The 14,673-nt window shown below is 49.0% G+C and overlaps 3 protein-coding genes across 3 annotated transcripts in view; 1 reads left to right on the top strand and 2 right to left on the bottom strand.

Moving 5' to 3' along the window:
* Positions 1–14,673, bottom strand: part of LOC139051285 (uncharacterized) — a 40,899-nt gene that overhangs the window by 12,807 nt on the left and 13,419 nt on the right. The gene's annotated exons all lie outside the window — the stretch shown is intronic.
* LOC135903496 (uncharacterized) lies at positions 23–2,788 on the top strand. Its single transcript, XM_065433813.2, has 6 exons — positions 23–181; positions 693–859; positions 1,096–1,225; positions 1,396–1,539; positions 1,622–1,929; positions 2,392–2,788. Exons 1-6 carry the CDS (start codon positions 35–37, stop codon positions 2,771–2,773), a joined length of 1,278 nt encoding a protein of 425 aa, XP_065289885.2. The 5' UTR covers positions 23–34; the 3' UTR covers positions 2,774–2,788.
* On the bottom strand, positions 2,784–5,080 carry LOC139051301 (transcription factor Adf-1-like). Its single transcript, XM_070528303.1, has 4 exons — positions 4,667–5,080; positions 3,889–4,072; positions 3,238–3,314; positions 2,784–3,155 (listed from the first exon to the last, which is right to left on the bottom strand). Exons 1-4 carry the CDS (start codon positions 4,827–4,829, stop codon positions 2,800–2,802), a joined length of 780 nt encoding a protein of 259 aa, XP_070384404.1. The 5' UTR covers positions 4,830–5,080; the 3' UTR covers positions 2,784–2,799.

Here is a 14,673-nt window from a genome sequence, read left to right as displayed (position 1 = left end):
GACCCTAAAGTAGCACACGTGAACTTGCCTAACCATGGCTCTTATTCGGAGCCTCCTCCTTCAGAAGAAGAAATTATTGTTAATGAAGTTAATAGAACTTCAAAGAAAAAAAAGGCAGCGTAAACACTGGGTGCACCAGGTATGGCAACAGAGAAAAAAAGAAGGAGAGTACCACACCGCGGTAAGTACCGGTTTTTGTTTCCTACAATTTGCGAAATTGCCGCTGACATGTAAGTGTAAACAGCACAGAGTGTACTGGTCTGATGCATCACCCTTGTATGAGGCGTTTCATTCAGCAGTTTGTGGCTAAAAACTTCTTGCCGCGCTGGTGGTCTGAGCAATATCAAATGGGTCATCTCCATCCGCCTAGACTCAAGAGTTAGTAATGGACATAGTGCGTCAATCTCCTCCGTCTCATTTCCGATTCGGCGCTAGTGATTACGCCAGCCGTCGGGAGAAATTTTTGTCTTTGGGTGCTGACGGCAGGTGACGTAACCTTTGTAATATGGTGAGGGCCGCGTCGTTGATGTATGTATTTATAGCTTTTGGCAGCTGAGCAAGACTTCATGAATTGCTCCCTTAGAATAAAAGAAGAGAAAAAGAAGGTACATACACCAGTCATAAAGTGCTTTGTAAAAGACTATACATTTAAACAGTTCAATAATGTTCTTGTTTAACTCCAACCGTTCCAGTTCCAAGTCATGAAAAAGGACGCAGACCCCACCATGTTTTTCAGATACTATAGAATGACACCACCCAAGTTCAACGAACTGCACGAACTGGTGAAAAGCGACTTGGTGAAGTCGTTCTTGTGTCGCGAACCTTTGTGTTCTGAAGAAAGGCTGGCCATCACCCTCAGGTACAGCATCGATTGCAATATGACGAATGCTTTCACATACTAGGGCTCTTCGATTTACAATCTCGGACTCGCCGCGGAATGTTTGCGGGTAGTCCTAGGATTTCCCACGCCAGAGGAATATATGCTAAAAACGAATGCTACACTGCTTCTCGGGGAGTCGACGGTGAGTCCGAGTCTGTAAATCGAAGAGCCCCACTGTTTCACCTCATTGATTGAGCGTTTTTCTATGTGCGCAGGTACCTCTCCTCAGGGAGTGCAATCAAGCAGATTGCAATGAATTTCAGAGTTGCGCCATCAACATGTCGTGTCGTCATTCACCACACCTGCAAAGTTCTCTGGCGGCACTTACAGTCGCTGTACCTACCTGTGAGTATGGCTGGCCTTATTTTTGTTTATACTCTTTTTTGTGAAGCGAATCACGGGCGTAACAGGTATTAAGAGCGTTAAATACTCAGAAGTGAAGTTATTTCTGTTTAAGCGATGTCATGCATTGCAACCTGTTCAAAATGCACTGCTTTCTTGTTTGTGTAACCTAGGAGCCAGGACTTGCCCAATGGCAAAACATCGCTGAGAAATTCAGCAGGCGCTGGAATTTCCCCAATTGCATCGGGGCAGTCGATGGCAAGCACATCCAAATTAAGGCGCCACCAAACTCTGGCAGCAAATATTTTAACTACAAGGTATAGTATTCAAAGTATTTTTTTTGCAACGAACTGGTCTGTGCTGCTTCTAATAACGTGAATGACTTTTTACATACTCCAGGGCACATTCTCTATCGTGTTGATGGCGATTGTTGACGCCAGCTACCGCTTCATCATGGTCGACGTTGGGGCTGCAGGCCGGCACAGTGACGGGGGTGTGTTCAAGGCAAGTTCATTCGGAAGGCAGCTTGGAAATGAAGACCTGAACCTCCCAGTACCAGCACGTCTCCCAAACAGCAACAACGTTGCACCTCACGTGTTTGTTGGGGACGAGGCATTCCAGCTTCGACCTGATTTCCTGCGCCCGTACCCAGGAAAACACCTGACGCCGACCCAGAGGGTCTTCAACTACAGGCTGAGCAGAGCAAGGTATGGGGAGGGGGTTTCCGGCAAGCCTCCATTCACCATAGGAAGACAACTTGTGCTTCGCTAAGCACGGATTACACAAGCATACTGAAGTTTGCCTGTGTTCCTTACTTTCTCTGTATTATTATACTCTGTATTATTCGCACTTTGGTGAACTGCACGTCCCAGTGGGGTTAAAAGAGGAAAGGGTACTAGTCGGAGAAAACAGAGCAACGCAGACATGACATTTACTTGCATTTTAAACACCCATGCTGGTCTGCGGTGAGTCAAACCAGATGTCTACAGCAACTTTTTGCTGTGCAAAGAAGTTATTCCAACTGAATTTAAAAGATGGTTGCTTGTCAGCAGATTGTTCCTAGCTTTATTTTTAGGAACACTGGAGTTCTTTTTTTTTAATATATGCCTTAAAGGCTTTGGCAGCATTTGAACAATCTTTTATTAATGCGCGAAGTGTATTTTTTCCAGGCGCATCGTCGAAAATGCTTTTGGCATTCTGGCTGCACGATGGCGAGTTCTACTTGGCCGCATCAACCTACTGCCCGACAATGCAACTTATGTTGTCCTGGCGTGCTGTGTGCTCCACAACTTTCTGTGTGCGGCAAGTGAGGCAACGTACTGTCCGCCAGGCTATGCAGATGTGGAGGACGACTATGGCAACATTGTTCCAGCTCAATGGAGGACTGAAATCCAGAGGAGAGACTTGCTTGACTTGGAAGCAACACCGTCAAGGAACTATAGTGCGAGTGCTGCGGCAACAAGAAACATGTTCGCGCAGTACTTCATGAATGAAGGTGCTGTGACGTGGCAGTGGGCGCATACTGGCCTCCCACCACCTCAAAAAACTTAGGCACAACATCTGCATGCATGAGGTTTTTATTGAGGTTCTTCGAACGTGTATTTCTTTAAAAAATCTAAGAGTTCAAGTTCCATTTGTGACTTTAGCCTTTTAGGGCAAGAGCGAAACTTTTCTGCCAACAGCTGTCCGTACAAGGCTCCTTTGTCGCTGTTAGCGACTATTTGGGCGTCAACTCTGTCCAGTTCTTGTTCCCACGTACCCCTGTTTGCCTTCTGGGCTCGCCTCCTCCTCGGAGGTTCTGATACAAGTTTTATGGAGCTGGAGTGTAATGCTGCTGTGTCGTCACTATTCGACGTCCTTGCCTCAACACTACTTTCTTCTACGAAGCTTGTAGGGGCACTGCAAATCTCGTCCTCTTGTTCTTCCTGCGCTCCTGGACAAAAGAAAAAGCCAAAGCAGCGTAAACATCCTCAGCACTGACTCTAATGATTAATAACTCCAGCCGTAACTTTTACCTCCAGTGTTGTACAATCTCTCGAACACTTCCTCAGCGGTTTCAGTCGCAGCCGGCTGAGAAATGTTGGATATGGTACTGAAAAAATACAACCAGCTTTATAAGAAGCGTGTCGACTGTAGATCGGTGTTTTGTGGCATAGAAAAGAGGGCCCTGTGTGTGTGCGTGTGTGTGTGTGAGCGTGCGCGCGAGTACAGACTTTCCTTATTTTAATTTTTCCCATGGTATTACTATTATTGTGGATTGTTTGAGGTGAAAAGGGATCCATTGGGAGCACCTTCATTGTAATTTTGTAATCCTGTATTTTCCCCGTCTAATATTTGTGTATTAGTTTTTTTCCATATTTCAGTTCAGTGATGGCCCAGTACCTGTAGGAGGCTTACATATGTATAAATAAAATTAGTAATGGCACATATGGAAATGTGAGCAATCTGTTTTCATTTGCATTAGCTTGCATACTACCGGTTTGACACAAGCAACTAGCTCGCACGTGCATGATGAAGTACCACTTGCTTTCATGTATTGTAGAATTCTAACTTTAAATGAGCCAGGTTGCTTCGCCTGTGCAATAACTTTTACACTTAAACAAAACAATTCATTTGCTTGCATGCAAACCTTAAACGACCAAGTCAAACAACTAGAAGGCACTCACCTGGCCACTTCCGCCTGATCTTTTAAGAACTTCAGCAAGGTGAAATAAGGCCAGCTCACGCTTGCATCATTGATTCCCTTCGCGTCACTTGCACCTGAGCCACTCGGGGCGCCGTGTTTGTGCACCCGGTACTTTTTGGTGAATGTATCCCGCAGGCTCTTCCACCTAGCCTGTAGATTTTTTTCTGGAAGTACAGCAAAATTATTAGCTCACAGCTACCTTCGCGTGCCAGCAACTAGCAAGGGAGCAGCATCAATTTGAATGCTATCACCTGACTACTATCACCTGAATATTATTTCAATGCTATCACACTCCTCTGCCCTTGGCTTGCCGCGGCGAACCATATAGGTGTGCACAAAAAGTATTAACGTAGCTAAGGGTCACGCGCCCAATAGTGGGCCGAAACTGCTGCGCCCAAACACATCCGCGCGCCCAACATCGCCGCACATACAGCTCAGCCTCTTGTAGCGGTTGCAATCTTTCCTGTAGATAATCGTTGCATCGTCGCGCGATTGCATGGGATCGCTGTTCATTCACTGATTACGAGAGGTAACAACCTTCGTTCGCTCGAGAGAACACGCAACTGGCGTACGGGCACCACCACAGTAACATGCAGGGCGCGCGGCGGTTGGAGTTGAATGTGTTTTGACCACGGCGAGCTATGATGAAAAGTGGGTACTTTGAACGGGTGACACTCCCTTCTTAGCGAGAGTGACATAGTTGCAGAAAGCCCACCCTGCATGCGGAAACATAGAGGCACTAATATTTGTAAACATACCTTGCAGGTCGCATCCTATTTCGGCGGCAACTTCTTCCCACGCCTGAGCCTTCTTTCTTTGATCTTTGTAGTCATAGCGACTGCAGTCCCACAGGATGGCACGCTTCTGAACAGCCGAAATTAACTTGTCGTTAAATTCCAGCCGCGCCGCTTTGGGTTCCATGAATACGAAAAGCGGGAGACCGGCGTGAACGATAGAGCGGGATCGGAATGCACGGACAAGCGGGGAAGCGTAGACGGAAGTCGTTTCGGATAGTGAGACCTGATTGGCTCGCTTTGGGGCGCCGCTCGTTTGCCGCTTCCGGTATCGTCGCCGCCCGACGAACTTTTCTGCGCCAGCTAGATCGGCGGCGAACGACGATTTCTCCGCCGCCGCGCGTCGCGCGTACGCCGCCGGGCGTCGAACGCCGACTATTCGTCGCATATTCGCTCCATGTATTCTGGCCTTTATTCAGACTTTGCATAGAGTATTTTATTGCTATGGTGCACCTGACCACTGTCTCTCAGACCATGGGTCGGCCTTTGAGTCGACAGAGTTCAAGCGGTTCATGCATTTACATAACGTTGAGCTACGCTATTCAACAGCCTACCGACCTGAAGGGAATGGCCTCGTTGAACGAAGCAATGGAACATTACTTACAGTATTAAGGAAAATATGTGCTTTGGAACCTTTATCTTGGCCTGCGAAGCTCCATGAAGCAGCCTTTGCGGTCAACACTTCAGTGAATTCGAGCACCGGCTTTTCGCCATTCCAGTTACTCTTCAGCTACGTGCCTAAGGTTCCTCTCCAGCAACAACGGTCGCTCCAACAAACCGGCCTTGTTGAGCGCGTCCTTGATGTAACAGCGCAACGTTCAGAGGCATCTGCCAATTCCGAAGCAGCTCGAGCCTCCCGCAAACGTCACTATGACAGTACCCATCGCTCTCATATCTTCACAGTAGGTGACCTAGTATGGATCAAACGTCAAGCGCCAGCGCCCCACGAGAAAATGGCACCGCGCTTTAGAGGGCTCTACCGTCTCACTGAGCAGTTGACTGCATCCACATTTAAGGCTTTGCGTGTGTCAGGAATGACAGCTCGCCTGCTTAACCAGCCAAGAACTGTGCATGTTTCACAAATTAAGTTGTATGTACCTCCGTCATCTCCTGTGGCACATCTTTCGTCCAGCCTTGAAGGGGAAACATCCGCCACTACAGTCCCTGATGATGAAACTGCCATACACCAAACACAGCCTCAGCGCCAACAGCGTGTGCGCCACCTTCCCCGTCAATTGCGAGACTTCGTGCTTGAGTGACTATATGAACGCCAAGTTAGACCAAGGGACTTGGTCATCCGGACGGGGTGGAATGTGAGTGCCGTGATGGTGTGCTAGGCCCAGTTGGTGAGGGCTGCTACAGATGGCGCAACGTGACCTGCGCAACAAGTAGCCGCAGCGACATCGTCACCTACCTTGTCCTGCTTCCGTTTCCGGAAGCCTCGCTTGTTTTTGCTGTTTCCCCGCGATGGGCGAGTCAGTCAAGCCATTGCCGCTGGAGTGATCAGTCGGTCTGTTAAATGTAACCTTAACCCGCATTAAACCGTTACCCTACTATGCGAGTCTTCCTGCGTTCAGCCCAAGCCTCACAATACCTGCAGAGGGTGCATTCACTTGCCCCAGATTACTCAGAAAATGACATCACCTCAACCCTCCGCAGATGCAACCCAACATTGATTATTGGTGGTGCACGACGCCTGGGCAATGCTGAAACCATCATGGTCATATTCCAAGGCAAAATCATCCCTTTCTATGTCGACTACGACGGCTGTGCACTTCGATGCCGCCCCTTCAGGCAGAAGGTAGAAGCCTGCACACGATGCCGCGGGATTGGTCATCGCTAAGACGTCTGCACTAATGCCACAGACACACTCTGCCCAAGTGTGGAATGAAAGACGCACCCATGGACCACGAATGTGACCGGATATGTGTTGTGTGCAACGGAAACCATCAAACCGGCTCCTCACTGTGCAAACAAAGGTTCAAACCATGCCCTACACATCCCAGGCATAAACAAGACACCTCACCCACCAACCAAACTCCCAGTCTCGACCGCACTCGCGACTCAAGCCGGCGAAGAAGTCGCAGCAAAAGCAAGGACCGCGGGCCTGGCTACGCAACCCAAGACGTCGCTTGGCCAGCTCTATCACCAAGCCCTACTCTCGCCAACTCTTTGCGCAAACCCACACCAGGTACGCTGGGCTAAAGTAGCCTCTTCCAGCTGCTCCTCAAACCAGGCTACTAATAATGAATTCCTCCTTACAGAAAATACAATTGCGAAAGCCGAAATTCAAAGACTTAAACTAGAACAGGGGCGCGAATTCTGGCAAAATGTAAAGATCAAAAAGCTCGGGAAGTGATTGAAGCTTTCTTTATCGAAAAGAAAGGAAGCATGTGCGTCAGCGACCCGTCAATATCTTTATATATGGCCGAAAAGAAATATTTAACCAGTGCGCTTCCATATCAATATTGATGTGATTGTGTCCTTGCCGGGTATATAAGTGTGTGATGTGCCTCCGAATAAAAGCAGTTGTAAGTGGCGCTCTGTCCCGTCTCCTTCCTTGTGTCGTGTGCGTTTTCGCGCCTAGTAGCCAAGATAGAACTCCAATCTCGTCACCCCTCTACTTCAACCTCTGAAGACCCTCTCTCTAACACGACCCTTTCGACTCATCATCCGTTAGCCCTACCTGAAACCTCTTCACACCGCCCCATGGACACTAGCCCCTCCACTGAAAGGGGAACCGCTTCACCCTCCCCCCAGCAAACGTAAAACTCCGAGCATTCCGCGATCAGAGGACACCCTGGACGAGACAATCTTAAATTATAACGACAGACTAACGGATTTGGAGACTAAATTCCATAATATACTCACTGCAATTGAAAAAATCAATACAGATTGCACATCCAGGAATGAAAAGCTAGACAAATTTATTGACTTCGTACAAGCACACATCCAACAAACTACAAGTTGGATAGCTGGAGTCATCGCGAATCATCCTGACATGGTGGCACCTGCTCGATCCGCCTCCCCATCAGCTCCGCTTAACAATGGCCAATAACCCGACACGCTCCGAGTTTGAAGTGTGGCAGTGCAACTGTAGGGGGTTTCGAAAAAAGAAAGCACACCTCCAGCAGTTTCTAGCCTCCTCTTCTAATCTCCCAGCTGTCATTGCGCTTCAGGAAACTCACGGACTAATCAGCTTCCCAGGTTATGTCTATCAGACCAATAAGGTCTCCCAGCCCGATATGGCAATTCACCTCGCTGCCAATCACTCCCAATTCGACAGCGTCGATATAGAGCATGATTTTCTAGAAATTATTCCTCGCAAAAATAATGCTTCTGGCCTTTGCATTCTCAATATCTATATTCGTCCACAAGACAAACATCACCGCTTTGTCTCCCTTTTCGCTCAAGCTATTGCCGCTGCCACTCACCAGGCACCCTCTCCTAATTCTTGGTGATTTCAACGCACCCAGGTCACTACGTTTCTACTCCTAAGGGTAGAGCCCTATGGATCCACATACAAGACCACAGACTCACATTACATAACGACATCGATGCACCAACAAGGCTAGGCAACAGCGTAGCTAAGGAAGCCTCCCCAGATCTTACGCTTACACACAGTATCCAACACGTTACATGGCACAACTCACAAGTTAACCTCGGTAGCGACCATTACATCATTACCATCACACTACAATTCAAACACAAACCCTTTGCACCCAAACGCCTCAGCCTTGCCAATTGGGACAATTTGCGAGAGGCCCACCAGATATCAGCTCCCACAAACATTCAAGACATTTCAGAATGGGTTCAGCAACTACACTCTAACGCCCAGACGCACACTACCACTCTGCCTCCTAAACACCTCTCACTACGGTTGATCCCAAGATTCTACACATGTGGGAAGCCAAACAGTCTCTTCTCAAACGGTGGAAGAGGCAACGGTACAACCGAAAATTAAGACTCCGAATTGCCAAATTAGACCTGCAGATCTAGGAGTACGCCACACAACTGGCCTGCCAGCAATGGGACCAGGTATGTGAAAGAATGCATGACAACCTCGATTACAAGCGTACATGGCAACTCTTACGACACTTATTAGACCCTACCACATCGCGCGCACACCACAACCACAGCATAAGCAAACTGCTACATGCACACAAAAACAATATCAACGGATTATTCGACGACCTCCGCCACAAACATCTGCCTCCCGCTCAGAAGTATGACATGCCAAAATATACTGGCAAACCCAACGAGCTACTAAGCGCCGCTATCACGGAAGCAGAGATTCGCCATGCCCTCGCCACCCTGCGCACAAGGTCAGCACCAGGCCCCGACCTTATTAACAATAAAATACTCCGCAATCTAGACGACAACTCCGTCACAGCCATCACGGCGTACTTCAATCACTGCTTTGACAGTGGCACCCTCCCTAGTTCGTGGAAAGATGCCAGCGTAATTTTTATCCCAAACCCAAACAAACCACTCAGCACTTCTAATCTCAGGCCTATATCACTGACCTCTTGTCTAAGTAAAACACTCGAACACGTCATCCTCAACCGATTCAGTAAATACATGGAAGACAACAATCTTTATCCATCAGAAATGGTAGGCTTTAGAAAATCTCTCTCATGCCAAGATATCATGCTTCGAATGAAGCATGACATCATTACACCCAATAGCAGTCTAGATAAGGAAGCAATTCTCAGTCTGGACCTCCACGGAGCCTTCCAATAACGCTTCACATTCCGCCATCCTCCGAGAGCTTAATCTCATTCGGGTTGGCGGAAAGACATATGACTACATATGTACCTTCTTATCCAACCGTACCGCAACCATACACATAGGCACAGAGCAATCCCTTTCGTACGCTTTAGGTAGCTACGGCACGCTCCAAGGCTCAGTGCTGTCCCCTTTTTAATCTTTCTATGATGCTGATGGCGCAAGCATTGCGGTCTATTCCTGATCTTAAATGTTCACTCTACGCCGATGACATCACTCCTTGGACGACTGGTGGCTCCGATGGAGAGATTCAAGACGCTCTACAGGCCACAGCAGACGCCGTCGTGGCTCATGCCGGGGCTATGAATCTCAGATGCTCCCCTCAAAAATCCGAGCTACTTCTTCTGCCATCCCACCGGGGGGCCGGAAAACACGTCTAATATACAGGTCATCCTAAACTGCATCCCCGTTACTAGAGTGGACAGGCTCTGGATGCTCGGTTTACACATTCAAAGCAACCGGCTCAACACATATACCCTACATACACTCCACACCACAGTCGATCACACCCTGCGCCTTCGAGGGTGAGTCTCAAATAAACATGGCGGACTAAAGGAGGCCGAACTTCTCTGCTTGATCCAGGACTTCTTTATCAGTAAGATTACATTCGCAACACCATATCTACATCTCCTTAAATCAGAATCAGATAAGATCGACACTGTTTTACGCAAAATATATAAGTTCGCTCTGGGCGTCCTCATACGTACCTCCACTGAAAGGCTAATGCTTACTGGAACTTTCAACACACTTACTGAACTCACAGAAGCCCCACCTCACATACCAATATAGCAGACTTTCTAACACCGCAACAGGTCACCACATTCTACAAACTCTTTCTATCACTCCGGCACTCATCATGAAGACTAAATACACCATTCCACATCACATACACGAGATCCTCTGCATCCCCCCGCATCCACCCGCTTCCTAAAAACATGCACCCTGTGCACCACAAACAGCGCAGGAGGCAGCGAGCAAAGGCTCTCCAAAAACAATTATCCACCTCAAAAGACGTGCTCTATGTTGATGCCGCCCATTATGGGAACAGGAATCATTACGCAATATCAGTGATTGACTCTCACGGCCAGGTCGCTGCGGCCGCCTCCATTCCTGGCTCTTCCTCGGAGGAGGCGGAGCAAGCGGTCATAGCCCTGGCTCTCACAATCCCAAATTCATCAGTTATCCTTAGCGACTCCAAAGCAGCCATACATACCTTCGGAGCGGGCAGGGTCTCTAAGCCAGCCCTTTCTCTCCTCTTGGCCTTTCCTTTCCATCAAACTGTGGCATTAATCTGCACTCCCGCGCATGCGGGCCTTGCCGGCAACGAGGCGGCTTAGGATTTACAGTCCGGGCTCAGGCATCAGATGTGTCGGACCTCGCCATGGAGTAGGCACCGTTTACAGCGCGGGATCGACTTATTACCTACCACGGCATCTGCACACACTACCGATTAGACCGTTTAACTTTTCCGCCACTCATGGGCAAATCCCCGCGTATGTGGGAAGTTCTGGGGCGACAGCTGCAGACTCGCACTTTCCCTCCCCTTACCTCCTCCACCGCCTTCACACCTCCATTTACCTTTCTCCCTCTTGTAAATTCTGTGTCTCTCCCAAAGCAAACTTAAACCACATCATATGGGGGTGCCCTAAGCAACCGCTTACCCCTTTCCTCAAGCAATTAATATCTATTGAGGAGCAGTGGTAGGCTGCCTTACGCAGCTCGAGGCTCGATCTTCAGAAGGCCATCCTGGAGTGGGCTGAGGGGATAGAGGAGGCGTACTTCAAGTAGTTCCTCCCCCCCACCCGCTATTCCGTTGCCTACTTCCCTTTAAAGAGGGATAAATAAAGTTTTTTATCATCATCATCATCTGACCTAAATTTTTCAGAGGGCTGCAGTTTTTAAGTTTTCAGTGTTGCAGAGTTGCAGATAGCATGTTCCGCCTAATCCTGAAGCCCGGACTCGAACCGAGCTCGAAGCTTCTAGGGCCGAGTCCAGCCCGGGCCCGAGCAAAAAATTGCCTACGCGGCCGCGCCCAGGCATTTGCACCACCCCGGGCCCGTGCAATGCTCTAATCACCTCTACCCACTTCGATAGAGTCTATCTATGCGGCTGTGCCAAATTTCGGTTGCCCGTGTTGCGCTCGTGCTGCAGAGTGTTGTCACGGACGCTCAACTAAACAAGGGGCTGATACCGCAATGACTGAGGGGCCGATGCGAAGAAGGCTGGTCTTGCTGCCGAGACTTCCGAGCAGCAGGTGATGTGTTTGGTTACGATCCACGAGTGTTTTGCGCTGCTGCGCCATCGAGCTGCCAGACGTCATCGAAATGTCGAAGCGGTTCGAAGACGCCGCGTTGCCAAAACGTCCCAGCGACGTCAAGCAGCAATCAGCCGTGGTGGTTTAGCGCCTATGGTGTTGCGGGATCGAATCCCGGCCTTGGTAGCCGCATTTCCATCGGGACGAAATGGAAAAGAAAAAACACCCGTGTCCCGTGCATTGGAGGCACGTTAAATATCCCCTGGTGGGAGAAATTATTCGGAAACCGCCATTGCGACGTGCCTCATAATCATATTGTCACGTGGTAGTGACAAAGCAGGAAAACTATGAATGGCGAAACTAGTGTTTTATTGGGAGAACCTGTGCCCTCAAAAACAGGCCGCTCTCAAAGCAGAAAGATAGCGGCAAACACAGTCGGCGATCGTAGAAAATCTGATCAGCGGGTCAAGCCGGTCAAGCGCGTCAGCTTTTATACATCAGCCATCGAACGTTCCAGAGTAATCACTGGTGCCCGCGTGTCTTTCAGAAAATTCTACAACATTCCCGTCGCGCATACGTACGCAAAGTTCGGCGACAACAGACAGAACCATCGATAACATTCGAGAAACTTCCGATACAGGCAGGCGCGCGTCCTGCGCTGTGCGATAACATTTGCTAAACGATGAAATGCGGTCATTCCACAAACAAGTAGACGTGTCTTTTTTTTTATTATGGGGTTTTACGGGCCAAAACCGCTTTCTGATTATGAGGCACGCCGTAGTGGAGGGCTCCGGAAATTTTGACTACCTGGGGTTCTTTAACGTGCACGTAAATCTAAGTACAGGGGTGTTTTCGCAATTCGCCCCCATCGAAATGCGTCCGCCATGGCCGGGATTCGATCCCGCGGCCTCGTGCTCAGCAGCCCAACACCATAGCCACTGAGCAACCACAGCGGGTAAGTAGACGTGTCAGTATCGTGGTTTTGGCATGTGAAGCCCCAGAATTCAACGTCATGCAAGTTAGAAATGCTGAGTGGGGAAGCGTAAGCATTCGGAATACGAGATGGCTGAAGAACGTGTGCTGTCCTGAGTGGTTCTTAGTATAGGCGCGCTGTCTTAGCGCAATAAGTGAAACACTGCATAGACTTCAGATGTCCCTCTCTGTGACAGGGCGGGAGTCATGCGGCACTTGAGTTGTTTAACTGCGTGTGCTACAATCGGTGTTTACTCAATGTGGGGCTCAAGGATGAACCATAATGAGTGGACATAACACAGACAATGACCACGACTAGTATCAGATTATAAAAATAAATAAATATATAAATACACCCGCCATGGTTGCTTAGTGACTGTGGTGTTTGGCTGCTAAGCACGGAGGTCGCGGGATCGAATCCCGGCCATGGCAGCCGCATGTTGATGGGGGCGAAATGCGAAAACACCCGTGGTACTTAGATTTAAGTGCACGTTAAAGAACCCCAGGGGGTCCAAATTTCCGGAGTCCACCACTACGACGTGCCTCGTAATCAGAAAGTGGTTTTGGCACGTAAAACCCAATAATTTATTTTTTTGTATAAAGAATGTCGCAGTTTCACCCGAAAGGCGAAGTATCGATTGCGGCAACAAATTATTAGACAGCTATACGAAGCAAGGATAGTAGTTTTATCGGCCGTATACACTTATAAACAATAGCTTACAAACTCAATTAACAAGTATGCTACCACGCGCGAACACGAACACATCTCATCCGATGACCGCGCACGCTCGCTGTCAAAACTCTGGAATGAGAAAGCGCGGCAGCAGCTGCGAGCGAATGGACCTTCTTGGTGCCTCCCACTTCAACGCCAACTAAGCGGCGAGAACGCAGTGCACACGAAGCCATCAGGCTTCGACGCACCTAGATTCTGTGCCCACCGCAGATCGCTTTCCATATAGGGCTCGCACGGCCGCGGTCAGCGACGCCATACGCAGCCACCGCCGGAGTAGAATCGCCCCATTGCCTTGCTCGTGATAGAAGACTGCGCGCTTCGTCCCAGCCTTCCTGCCTTGAACGCGCGGGATCGAGCCACCATCCTCGCCTCACCCTCGCACGTTTTCACTCGCACAAACAGCACGCGGCGCGCGGCCACTATTTAGCACACGTCGACTTTATGCGGAACGTCACGGCGACGTCGATACTGACGGCGGTAATGCGCCTGCAGTGTCCATAAGATTGCTGTCGCAATAAAAAATTGCAGTGTATAACAAAGGAAGTTGCGTTTCTCAACGACGCACGCCAAATCGTAGAAGAATCCATGTAAGCTACCCACAATTCCGTAGCAGGCTGAGCGATTGTAGTCCCTCTAAAGCAGTGCCCCTGAATTTTCCCCTATTAAATTTAGCGTGAAATTATATCGTTCTCGCTGCCCCACACCTTGGGAGGGTATATTTTCCTATTTTGGATACTCTGCATCGTTCTATACGCAGCTTGGGCAATCCCCCGACTCTGAGCCACACGCCTCTGACGCCATATGAGCCTCGACGTGGCGGCACAAGTGAGACGGCGCGAGCGTACGAATGGCAGAATATGTAAAATCTTATTTCTTAGCTCATAACTACTTATTGCGTTTTATACCACGAAGCTACCTACTGGGATATGATAGTCACCGTACTGGAGTGCTCCGCATTATTGTTTACCGCGGCATAATTTTTTTTTTCATTCGGCCCTTGTTGGATTACGACCGCTGCTGCCGGTAAATTAAACCGCAACCTAGTGACGCGCGCATAATTAACTGCGGGGGTCCTATATGTACAGTGAGATCTACTAGCCATCGGAAGAAGAAGAACGTAAACTTCTTTTGCAAATCAACGAGATTCGAGTCCGGCGTGTTTTTAGTGGGTCTGGGTATCCGCCGCGGACGCGGTTCCGAGACCTTGTTTCGAAGCGGCCTGCT

Source organism: Dermacentor albipictus, unplaced genomic scaffold, assembly GCF_038994185.2.
Source record: "Dermacentor albipictus isolate Rhodes 1998 colony unplaced genomic scaffold, USDA_Dalb.pri_finalv2 scaffold_11, whole genome shotgun sequence".
Classification (NCBI taxonomy): domain Eukaryota; kingdom Metazoa; phylum Arthropoda; class Arachnida; order Ixodida; family Ixodidae; genus Dermacentor; species Dermacentor albipictus.
Note: the sequence above shows the minus strand (reverse complement) of the source record. Positions and strands in the feature narration are given on the sequence as shown.